This window comes from Salvelinus namaycush, chromosome 4 (genome assembly GCF_016432855.1).
Source record: "Salvelinus namaycush isolate Seneca chromosome 4, SaNama_1.0, whole genome shotgun sequence".
In the NCBI taxonomy this organism is placed as follows: Eukaryota; Metazoa; Chordata; class Actinopteri; order Salmoniformes; family Salmonidae; genus Salvelinus; species Salvelinus namaycush.
This window is the reverse complement of record NC_052310.1, coordinates 57,406,360-57,418,795: the sequence shown is the minus strand read 5'-3', so window position 1 is coordinate 57,418,795 and position 12,436 is coordinate 57,406,360. Positions and strand designations below refer to the sequence as shown.

At 39.2% G+C, this 12,436-nt stretch overlaps 1 protein-coding gene across 1 annotated transcript in view; it reads right to left on the bottom strand.

The window, feature by feature from the left end:
• LOC120045932 (CUB and sushi domain-containing protein 1-like) overlaps window positions 1–12,436 on the bottom strand; it is a 346,822-nt gene that overhangs the window by 166,041 nt on the left and 168,345 nt on the right. Inside the window, exon 11 of the mRNA XM_038990858.1 lies at window positions 161–264. Within this exon, the coding sequence (XP_038846786.1) occupies window positions 161–264 (104 nt within the window). The remainder of the gene's footprint in view (window positions 1–160; window positions 265–12,436) is intronic.

The window sequence follows — 12,436 nt, the reverse complement described above, 5'->3', positions numbered from 1 at the left end:
GTATTATCTGAATAAATGCACAATATATTGTCCTATTTCATCTGTGTAGACTAGAGCATGCAGTAGTAGTTCTGTGCAATTTAAAAAATCCCACAGAGAATGCTGGAGGGATAGTTTGAGATATTAAATGATAAATTCAGAGCATCTGCAGAGTACTCACACATAGAGCACTCTCCTGGCATCGCCAATTTTCCCTCCGTCCCCCACTGTTAGCGTGTCATATCCTCTCTCAAGATCAAACTCCTCAAAGGCAAGCTTAATAACCTGCTCAAAAAAGGATAAATGTTCCATTGGTTCAAGGACAGCCACGATAGCATGGCCATAAACAATTTTGCAATTGTACTATTTATACAATGCTTCGTTTGCTTTATTTTCCTAGAAATTGTATAAATTAAAAGCCTTGGGTCGGAATTCAATCATAACAAATTGACTTTCAAATCATGCAAAAAGTAAACAATCCATATCTGTGTCAACTGTGGTTGGGATTTAAACAAATATTTAAAATACGTGTGGTTTTGCATCAAAAGTGTAATGCACTATGATTGAATTATAACCATAGATCCCATACAATAATAATGAGTCTTTTAGCATGTAATGTATAAAAACATCATGGTACTCTATGATATGCATCATGGCAAAACATAGCTTAGTCATATGAGAGCTTCAAAAGACAGCAACATTTCAGCTGCTGAAGCTCTATCATTTCAAACACGTCTTTTGGGAGTGCTGTGATGACTGATTATCATTGCATAGTATGTGTAAAAAGCAACCCTGCCACTGCTACCAGGGAAGCTGAAATAATGAAACCATGAAATACATTTACAAATTATTTTGGGGAAGCAATAACATGATGAAATGCAAAAGAGCAGTTCAAGTATTTGCAATGCCTGGGCACAAACAAAGCCTTGAGAAAAAAAGATGCCTCCACATTTGATGCCTGTACAGGATGAAAGGCAATTAAAAGAAAATTGGATTTCAGCGGAGATTGCTTGAAGGGAAGAAATAAAGCTTAATTAGGACAAACCCATTATCACCATCCTAAAATTCTCTCATTTGGGCAATTAAATAACCATTATTCCCATCCATATTTTTTATTCTGAAACTTGAAGCACAAATATATTACCTGTGTAGGTTGGGCAATCCTCACTGAAATGTGTATTAGCAAGCCAAAGGGCCAAAAGTGAATGATCAATGTGAGAGCCTAAACCCTTGAGTACAAGTTCACTGAAAGCCAGTTTACTATTCAGGAGCCTCTGATAACTCACCATGCCATGTACAGTGCCTTCAGAAAGTAGTCATACCCCTTGACTTAATCCTAATTTTGTTGTTTTACAGCCTGAATTCAAAATTGATTAAATATTTTTTTCTTACCCATCTACACACACTACCCCATAATGACAACGTATTTCAAGAAATGTTTGCAAATGTATTTTTAAAAAGTTTTACCGAAATATGTAATTTACATTCACACACCTGAGTCAATACTTTGTAGAATCCCCTTTAGCGCCGATTACAGCTGTGTGTCATTTTGGCTAAGTATCTAAGAGCTTTGCTCACCTGGATTGTACAATATGCCCATTATTCTTTAAAATATTCTTCAAGCTCTGTCAAGTTGATTGTTGATCATTGCTAGACAGCCATTTTCAAGTCTTGCCATAGATTTTCAAGACGGTTTAAGTCAAAACTTTAACTAGGCCACTCAGGAACACTCAATGTCATCTTGGTAACCAACTCCAGTGTAGATTTGGTCTTGTGTTTTAGGTTAAATCTCCTGCTGAAAGGTGAATTCTTCTCCCAGTGTCTGTTGGAAAGCAGACTGAACCAGGTTTCTCTCTAGGATTTTGCCTGTGCTTATATCTGTATCCACCCCCCCTAAAATCTCCCTAGTCCTTGCCAATGACAAGCATCCCCCATATACTACAGACCACTGCGACCTGTACGCTCGTTGGCTGGCCCTCGCTTCATACTCGTCGCCAAACCCACTGGCTCCAGGTCATCTACAAGACCCTGTCAGGTAAAGTCCCCCCTTATCTCAGCTCGCTGGTCACCATAGCAGCACCCACCTGTAACACGCGCTCCAGCAGGTATATCTCTCTGGTCACCCCCAAAGCCAATTCCTCCTTTGGCCGCCTCTCCTTCCAGTTCTCTGCTGCCAATGACTGGAACGAACTACAAAAATCTCTGAAACTGGAAACACTTATCTCCCTGACTAGCCTTAAGCACCAGCTGTCAGAGCAGCTCACAGATTACTGCACCTGTACATAGCCCATCTATAATTTATCCCAAACAACTACCTCTTCCCCTACTGTATTTATTTATTTATTTTGCTCCTTTGCACCCCATTATTTCTATTTCTACTTTGCACATTCTTCCACTGCAAATCTACCATTCCAGTGTTTTACTTGCTATATTGTATTTACCTCGCCACCATGGCCTTTTTTTGCCTTTACCTCCCTTATCTCACCTCATTTGCTCACATTGTATATAGACTTATTTTTCTACTGTATTATTGACTGTATGTTTGTTTTACTCCATGTGTAACTCTGTGTTGTTGTATGTGTCGAACTGCTTTGCTTTATCTTGGCCAGGTCCCAATTGTAAATGAGAACCTGTTCTCAAATTGCCTATCTGGTTAAATAAAGGTGAAACATTTTTTTTTTAAATACCCATAACATGATGCAGCCACCACCATGCTTGAAAATATGAAGAACAGTACTCAGTGATGTGTTGTGTTGGTTTTGCCCAAAACTTGTATTCAGGACAAAAAGTACATTTCTTTGCCACATGTTGCAGTATTACTTATTAAGAGCCTTGTCGCAAACAGGATGAAAATATATTTTTTATTCTGTACAGGCTTCCTTCTTTTCACTCTGTCATTTAGATTAGTATTGTGGAGTAACTACAATGTTGTTGAGCCATCCTCAGTTCTCCTATCACAATCATTAAACTCTGTAACTCTTTTAAATTCACCATGGTGAAATCCCTTCCTCTCAGGCAACTGAGTTAGGAAGGACGCCTGTATCTTTTAGTGACTGGGCGTATTGATACACCATACACAGCCTAATTTATAACCTCACCATGCTCAAAGGGATATTCAACATCTGCCTTTTTTTTAACACATTTACCAATCACTGCCCTTCTTCGTGAGGCATTGAAAAATCTCCCTGGTCTTTGTGGTTGAATCTGTGCTTGAAATTCACTACTCAATTGAGGAAACTTGTAACGGCAGTCTAAGTCGTCCTCCTCCTCAGACGAGGAGAGGCGAAAAGGATCAGAGGACCAATACGCAGCGTGGTAATTTTCCATAATGAATTTAATCAAAACAAAACAATACACTATACAAAATAACAAAAGAACATACCGTCACAGTCCTAGCTGGTGCAGAACACAAACACAGAGACAGGAAACAACCACCCACAATCCCCAACACAAAACAAGCCACCTATATATGATTCTCAATCAGGGACAACGATTGACAGCTGTCTCTGATTGAGAACCATATTAGGCTGAACACAGAAACAGACGAACTAGACACACAACATAGAATACCCACCCCAACTCACGCCCTGACCAACTAAACACATACAAAACAACAGAAAACAGGTCAGGAACGTGACAAAACTCATCTTTATTATGTGATTTGTGAAGCACATTTTTACTCCTGAACTTATTTAGGCTTGCCATAACAAATGGGTTGAATACTTATTGACTGAAGACATTTCAGCTTTAAATTTTTTATTAATTTCAAAAAAGTTCTGCTAAAAAAAATCACTTGGACATTATGCGGTATTGTGTGTAGATCAGTGACACAAAATCTCAGGCTGTAACACAACAAAATGTGGAAAAAGTAAAGTGGTATGAATACTTTCTGAAGACACTGTACTCTCAACTCTTTGCAGAGATTAATGATAACAATAGCTCGGGGCAAGATCTAACACACACATTTTCCCTCAATGACCAACGGCTACTAAACCAAGAATAATATACAGTTTAATGGAACTTAGCACAAATACATGTAGATTTGATGAATGTGTGTTTAATTAGACTGCTGCACCATCTGTTTGTATATCAATCGTCATGCATTGCACTTCAAAGGGCACAAAAACAATACATTGTCTAAGGATCATTGTGGCTTTGTGGCAATCCATTATCCATGAAATGTCAATCTTCTTGGCATAACACCATTGACAACTCCAATACAGCATAAGCCACCTGAGAGAAATCGCACTGCATAACCAATGTGTGCTAAGATTGAATTCCGACCTATGCTTTAATAATAATAAAAAACAGACACATGTCCAAATACATGTAGCAATGTGATGAAGTCATGATAACTGGAACAAGCCAAAATACAAGTCGAGAGATGGACAGGGTTAAGAATAAATTAGCAATTACACAATGACCTGCCATTTACAATTACAATAGAATATGGAGAGCCTTTAATTTCTCAGTGTCACCACAATATCCATGTCCATGGTAACTCCCTAAAGCTGTGCTATAACCGTATATACAGTATATATTGAATCAGGTGACACCTGTACTGTTGGGACATTTTACTAGCCTTCTCTTATGTCTCTGGGATAATATACCGTCAATAGAGGTAAATATATGTTGTTGGTTTTTACGCAACTGTGAGCACCTCTGAAGTTTTTGGACAAGCAATCTGTGTGGAATGTCAAACTTTGTTTCATAGTAAGCGGTTTAAGGCAATCTTAAATGAGAAGGCTACATTACCACCCTCTCAAATGACCCTGTCAAAAACCAATAGGGTTTTTACAGAAGACTTAGCAATGGAGAAAACAGAACTCATAGTCTATATCAACACAATTGCATGCTGACAGCACATCTTGGTGATTGTTCCTTTAAGTGGCCTGTAGATAATATTTTAGGGCACTATTGATTCCTTTGTTTTATTCAGAACCGAAAGGCATGACAACTGGTTCAATGGTTCTGTTTTGTATTCAATTGTTGATAAGACTTCTAAAAGGCTTTTAAAACCTCCCTGTGACTTTGTAGAGATTGTTGATGTTTTGTAACTCATCCAAAATAATCAATGTCTGGTTTGAACACCTGTCCCTATACATTTTGCCCATTTTGCCCATTTTGTGTCCCAAAAACATTGTTTTGTCAAAAACATCACACTATTTGTTTATAAATACTGTCAACCAGTTACATACACAAACACTAACACATCGGGGTAAATATATTCATGTGTCAATGACTATATTAATTACTGAATGGATTATACTCCTTGGGGTAACCTAGTCTGATGTATGATGGAATGCCAGGTGACTCTGGAAAAACACAGCTCGGTTTAAAGCATAACATTGAAGTCCAATTGTGAGTTAAAACATTCAAATTATTGTATGCAAAAAATGTATTAAAATTCATCAAAACTTGCTCCAGATATGAACATAGTTGTTTGAGGTGCAATTTACAAAATGGAATATTCCCTACCTCTTGAAAGAGGGTCAACTGGTGGGCATTTTCAGAACCTGGACGGTTCATTGAACTGTGGACATCTAGACCTATCCTATACAGACACCTGTGTAATCAATGTAACACATTATGGTTGGCTTATGATCACAAATCAACTAGGGATCTGATGAGGCAGCACTACTTGTAATACTTAATGTCAGAAAATATTAGCTGGAGAACAGATCGGAAGAAAGAAACATTTTATGAGGTTGTTCATACTCTGTCCTGCTCATACTTTGAAAGCAATCCTTCCTCCAATTAGATAGAGAACATAATTCCTAAGCCCAAAACTTGAGTATCATATCTTCCCAAACTAGCAACAAAAGCCACAGAATGGACGTTCATTAGAGCTGAATGACAGCTACTATGTCAGTGACGTCCATGTGTTCTAAAAAGAACTCACTGGTTTGTTTTCAAAACCCAAGTTTTCCACCAAGATAAATGCTCATGTTTGAATAATGGCATGCAACAAATTAGAGAAGGAAATAATGAAAACTTGACTTACACAGCAAGTAATTTAAAACGGGCACTTGCTTCTTGCAATAAATATAGGTAAAAACAACTTTCAGAAGAGTAATTTTATTACAAAACAGACTACTTTAAGATAATTCTATCCTATACTACCTGCAAAATTAATTGAGAATAGGCTTAAAGAAAAGGAACAAACAGGAGACAGACAGGAACATTTGCCACAACCCCAGCCATTGGAAGACAAGTTTGAACCCATTTAATGAATCGAAATCTCTAAGGACCATGTACTTGGTGCAAGATACACTATATATACAAAAGCATGTGGACACCCTTTCAAATGAGTGGATTCAGATATTTCAGCCACACCCATTGCTGACAGGTGTAAAAAAATCAAGCACACAGCCATGCAATCTCCATAGACAAGCATTGGCAGTTGATTGGCCTTACTGAAGAGCTCAGTGACTTTCAACGTGGCACCGTCATAGGATGCCACCTTTCCAACAATTCAGTTTGTCAAGTGTTGAAGTGGAAACGTCTAGGAGCAACAACGGCTCAGCCGCAAAGTGGTAGGCCACACAGAACAGGACCGCCGAGTGCTGAAGCGCATAGCGCGTACACATTTTCTGTTCACTCACTACCGAGTTCCAAACTACCTCTGGAAGCAACGTCAGCACAAGAGCTTCATGAAATGGGTTTCCACAGCCGAGCAGTCGCACACAAGCCTAAGATCACCATGCACAATGCTAAGCGTTGACTGGAGGTGTGTTAAGCTCACCGCCATTGGACTCTGGAGCACTGGAAACGCATTCTCTGGAGTGATGAATCATGCCTAACCATCTGGCAGTCTAACGTACGAATCTGGGTTTGGCAGATGCCAGGAGAACGCTATCTGCCCTAATGCATAGTGCCAACTGTAAAGGGACTAATGGAGTAATACAAAAATAAATGTATCTTTCCTCTCTCTGTGTTTCACAATTTTCCTTCAGTCGCAAGAGGCTGAATGTATCTCACAGGAGAAAGCAACCGAGCAAGCAAAACAGCGCCCCTCTGTCTCTCTATGTGTAGGCCATCTATCTGATGCTGTCTGGTCCAAACGAGTATGGCATTGTTGCCGACTCTAGCATTGAAGGCAAAGGAAGCCAGCAACTATCTGGCCTCCCTTGACAAAAAAAGTATAAAAAATGTGCCAATCAGAGTTGAGCTAAACTAAGCGAGCTCAACTGTGAATGGTCCTGGCGCACCAAAGAAAAGTGTCAAGGGAGGCCAGCTTGGATTTGGCGTCACTCCTATCAAATCCCATTGAGAGTATATGTCATTGACAGAAAAACTTGAATTGTTGCATCTATTTGTGTTGTTGTCCTCCGGTGGCTAGCTAGCTAAAATTGGCACTTTCCTAAATTAGCCATGGATGGAGATAGGGATTTGGACTTGTGGTTTTACTTAAATCTCCATACTGGCCAATGATTATAACAGCAATTCTGATCCAGCCATTAATTCACACATTGTTGTGCCCCTGGCCTGAGAGGATGGAAGTTCAATATGTAGCTAGATGTAGAAGACTCATGTTAACTAGCTAACGTTGCCCATGAATGGAAGTTAGGCTAGAGAGCAAGCTATTTAGCCAGGTAGCCTAGGACAACGAAAAATAAAAGCATGTACTGTATGACAAAGTGATAGACTGCTTCGTCAACATGAAAGAGAGGAGGATGGAATAGGTTAGGCAGCTCCTGTTTCTTTGGGACTTGCGGTAACTCTCTGTGGTTCTAAATCAAAAGTTGTTTAGTGGTCCGAAAAGTTCGGAAACATTAACTTGCTTGACCATGCTGTAGGTCATGTAACTATCTGTTACTGTACATGCAATATACTTTGTGGACTTAGGTTGCTATCCGGTTTTGTGATAAAGCAAAGGTGTTGTTGAATTCATTCTGCCACTGTGTCTTCTTATCGTTTCGGCCTTTAGGCCCATATATCATGTTCGCAAGGAATATGAATTAACAGGTTATAGAGCAAACAACGCAATTATCACAACACATACAGATGAAGTCGGAAGTTTACATGCACCTTAGCCAAATACATTTAAACTAAGTTTTTCACAATTCCTGACATTTAATCCTAGTAAAAATGCCCTGTCTTAGTTCAGTTAGGATCACCACTTCATTTTAAGAATGTGAAATGTCAGAATAATAGTAGAGAGAATAATTGATATAAACTTTTATTTATTTCATCACATTCCCAGTGGAAAGTTTGCATACACTCAATTAGTATTTGGTAGCATTGCCTTTAAATTGTTTAAAACCTGTTTGGGATAGGGGGCAGCATTTTCACTTTTGGATGAATTGGTGCCCAAATTGAACGGCCTCCTACTCTGTCCCAGATGATAATATATGCATATTATTATTATTATTACTATTGGATAGAAAACACTCTGAAGTTTCTAAAACTGTTTGAATTATGTCTGTGAGTATAACAGAACTCATATGGCAGGCAAACTTACAAACAGGAAGTGAGAATTATGAGAAGGGTCGATGTGAAAGTCATCGCCTATTCAATTCCCTGTAATTTATGGATCTGATTGTACTTGATACGCCTTCCACTAGATGTCAAAAGTCAGTAGAACGTGGAATGAAGCCTCTAGTGTGATGTGGGACCGGATGGGAGGGGAATGAGTCAGTGGTCTGGCAGAATGCTAGTTTCTAGTCACGCGCGCTAGTCATGGAATGGCCATGTGTGCCATTACTTATACAGACATGAAGAAATGCTCCGGTTGGAACGTTATTGGATATATATGATAACAACATCCTGAAGATTGATTCTCTACTAAGTTTGACCAGTTTATTCGACTTGTAATATAACTTTTTGAAGTTTTCGTCCGAGTTCGCCTGGACCGGCGCCATCGTTTGGACATGTGAACTACACATGCTAGCAAAAGTTGCTAATTCGACATAAGTAATGGACATTATCGAACAAAACAACGATTTATTGTGGAACTAGGATTCCTGGCACTGCATTCTGATGAAAGATCATCAAAGGTAAGGGAATATTTATGATGTAATTTCGTATTTCTGTTGACTCCAACATGGCGGAGAAATGAGCGCCGTCTCAGATTATTGCATGGTATGCTTTTTCCTAAAGTTAAAAAAAAATCTGACACAGCGGTTGCATTAAGAACCAGTGTATCTTTAATTATATGTAAAACATGTATCTTTCATCAAAGTTTATGATGAGTATTTCTGTTATTTGACGTGGCTCTCTGTAATTACTCCGGATATTTTGGAGGCATTTCTGAACATGGCGCCAATGTAAACCGAGATTTGTGGATATAAATATGCACATTATCGAACAAAACATAAATGTATTGTGTAACATGATGTCCTATGAGTGTCATCTGATGAAGATTATCAAAGGTTAGTGATTAATTTTATCTCTATTTCTGCTTTTGTGACTCCTATCTTTGGCTGGGAAAAATGGCTGTGTGTTATTTGGATTTGGTGGTGATCTAACATAAATATATGTTGTGTTTTCGCTGTAAAACATTTTTAAAATCGGACACGATGGGTAGATTAACAAGATGTTTATCTTTCATTTGCTGTATTGGACTTGTTAACGTGTGAAAGTTACATATTTCAAAAAAATATTTTTGAATTTCGCGCGCTGCCTTTTCAGCGGAATGTTGTGGGTGTTCCGCTAGCGGAACTAACTTGGGTCAAACGTTTCAGGTAGCCTTCCATAAGCTTAAATTGGGTGAATTTTGGCGCATTCCTCCAGACAGAGCTGGTGTAACTGAGTCAAGTTTGTAGGCCTCCTTGCACGCACACACTTTTTCAGTTCTGCCCACAAGTTTTCTACAGGATTGAGGTCAAGGCTTTGTGATGGCCACTCTAATACCTTGACTATGTTGTCCTTAAACCATTTTGCCACAACTTTGGGAGTATGCTTGGGGTCATTGTCCATTTGGAAGACCCATTTGCGACCAAGCTTTAACTTCCTGACTGATGTCTTGATGTTGCTTCAATATATCCACAATTTTCCTACCTCATGATGCCATCTATTTTGTGAAGTGCACCAGTCCCTCTTGCAGCAAAGCAAAGGCTTTTTCCTTGCTGTCGATATAGGACTCGTTTTACTGTGGATATAGATAATTTTTTACCGGTTTTCTCCAGCATCTTCACAGCGTCCTTTGCTGTTGTTCTGGGATTGATTTGCACTTTCACACCAATGTACGTTCAACTCCAGGAGACAGAACGCGTCTCCTTCCTGAGTGGTATGATGGCTGTGTGGTCCCATGGTGTTTATACTTGCATACTATTGTTTGTACAGATGAACGTGGTACCTTCAGGCATTTGGAAATTGCTCCCAAGGATGAACCTGACTTGTGGAGGTCTACAATTTTCTTTCTGGGGTCTTGGCTGATTTCTTTTGATTTTCCCCTGATGTCCAGCAAAGAGGCACTGAGTTTGAAGGTAAGCCTTGAAATACATCCAAGGGTACACCTCCAATTGACTCAAATTATGTCAATTAGCCTATCAGAAGCTTCTAAAGCCATGACATCATTTTCTGGAATTTTACAAGCTGTTTAAAGGCACAGTCAGCTTAGTGTATGTAAACTTCTGACCCACTGGAATTGTGATACAGTGAATTATAAGTGACATAATCTGTCTGTAAACAATTTTTGGAAGAATTACTTGTGTTATGCACAAAGTAGATGTCCTAACCAACTTGCCAAAACTATAGTTTGTTAACAAGAAATTTGTGTAGTGGTTGAAAAACAAGTTTTAATGACTCCAACGTAAGTGTATGTAAACTTCCGACTTCAACTGTAGGTTGTGATATGGCTTTTTGGGGAGCCAAGTGCAGCCAAGTGACAATTTTTTTTATTTCCAATCACTTTGAAGAGTTCCACTTCCTTTAAGGCACTCTTTCTTGAAGTATCCATAATTTACAGCAGGAAATATTAATTACTGTTTGCTTTATCTTTAGTGCTCTGACCCCTATGTTGCACGAGGGATATAAACGACAAGTAGAAACCATTAATTGAACAGTTTCAAGTGGGCCCTCTTTATAAAATTAGATTTTTTTTCTGCTAATATGCCTCATATTTGTAATGATCATTTAGTGAGTTTAATGCCATTTGTACGCTAATGCACACAATGGCATTGCATTAATGCGGTAACATAATCATGATTATGTGATTGGATCCCCCCCACCACGGAATAGATATTTATCCATTGCACCAGCACGATTCCAATACTGCTCTTGAAACTTTTCTGACATTGAGGTGACTGAATTAAAATAAATAATTTTCACACAGAAATCATCTCCATTCTTGCCGTTAACTTGTGGAGTTTATTATTCAAAGAAAATGAAATAAACATGGAGTATGCCAAGTATAAACAAATTGTTTAATCGCTGAAAGAATGCATGATAATGAAATGTTTCCTTAACAATGCCAATGAAGCCATCCAATGAAGTCATGGGTTGTTTGGCATCATGCAGGGTAGATATACCACACATTTGTTATAATTTAAAGGTTTATGCCTCACATACTATTTTGCATTACAGAACATTTTGTCTCTCGTAAGATCTGTCCTATTGGGTCACTGTCACAATAAAATATATTTCCCTTCATTTAGAGTAAAATAATCTCTCAGACTGCATCCAAAATAATGTGATAATTGTCACGTTCCTGACCTATTGTTCCTTTTTCTTTTATTTATTTAGTTGGTCAGGGCGTGAGTTGGGGTGGGTTGTCTTTGTGTGTTTTGTCTAGTTTAGGGTGTGTGTATTGTTTAAGGGGTTTTTAGTATGTATGGGGTAGTGTTCAGTGTAGGTGTTTAGGAAAGTCTATGGTTGCCTGATTTGGTTCTCAATCAGAGACAGCTGTTTATTGTTGTCTCTGATTGGGAGCCATATTTAAGGCAGCCATAGGCTTTAGGTGTTTTGTGGGTAATTGTCTATGTCTACTCAATGTTGCATGTTTGCACTTAGTCATTTATAGCTTCACGTTCGTCATTTTGTTGTTTTGTTTCGTTTGTTCTTCTTCTAAATAAAGAGAAGATGTATTTTTCACACGCTGCGCCTTGGTCCTCTCTCTCACCCAAAGACGATCGTGACAGAATTACCCACCAATCTAGGACCAAGCGGCGTGTCAAGCGGCAACAGGACCCACTTACACAGGATTCATGGACATGGGAGGAGATACTGGATGGTAAGGGACCTTGGGCACAACCGGGAGAATATCGCCTCCCTCGTGAAGAGCTGGAGGCAGCTAAAGCCGAGAGGAGGCGATATGAGGAGGCAGCACGGAAGCAAGGCTGGAAGCCCGTGAGTACAACCCAAAAATTTCTTGGGGGGGGCCTTAAAGGGAGTGTGGCGAAGTCAGGTAGGAGACCTGCGCCTACTCCCTGTACTTACCGTGGAGAGCGAGAGTACGGGCAGACACCGTGTTACGCAGTAGAGCGCATGGTGTCTCCTGTACGCGTGCATAGCC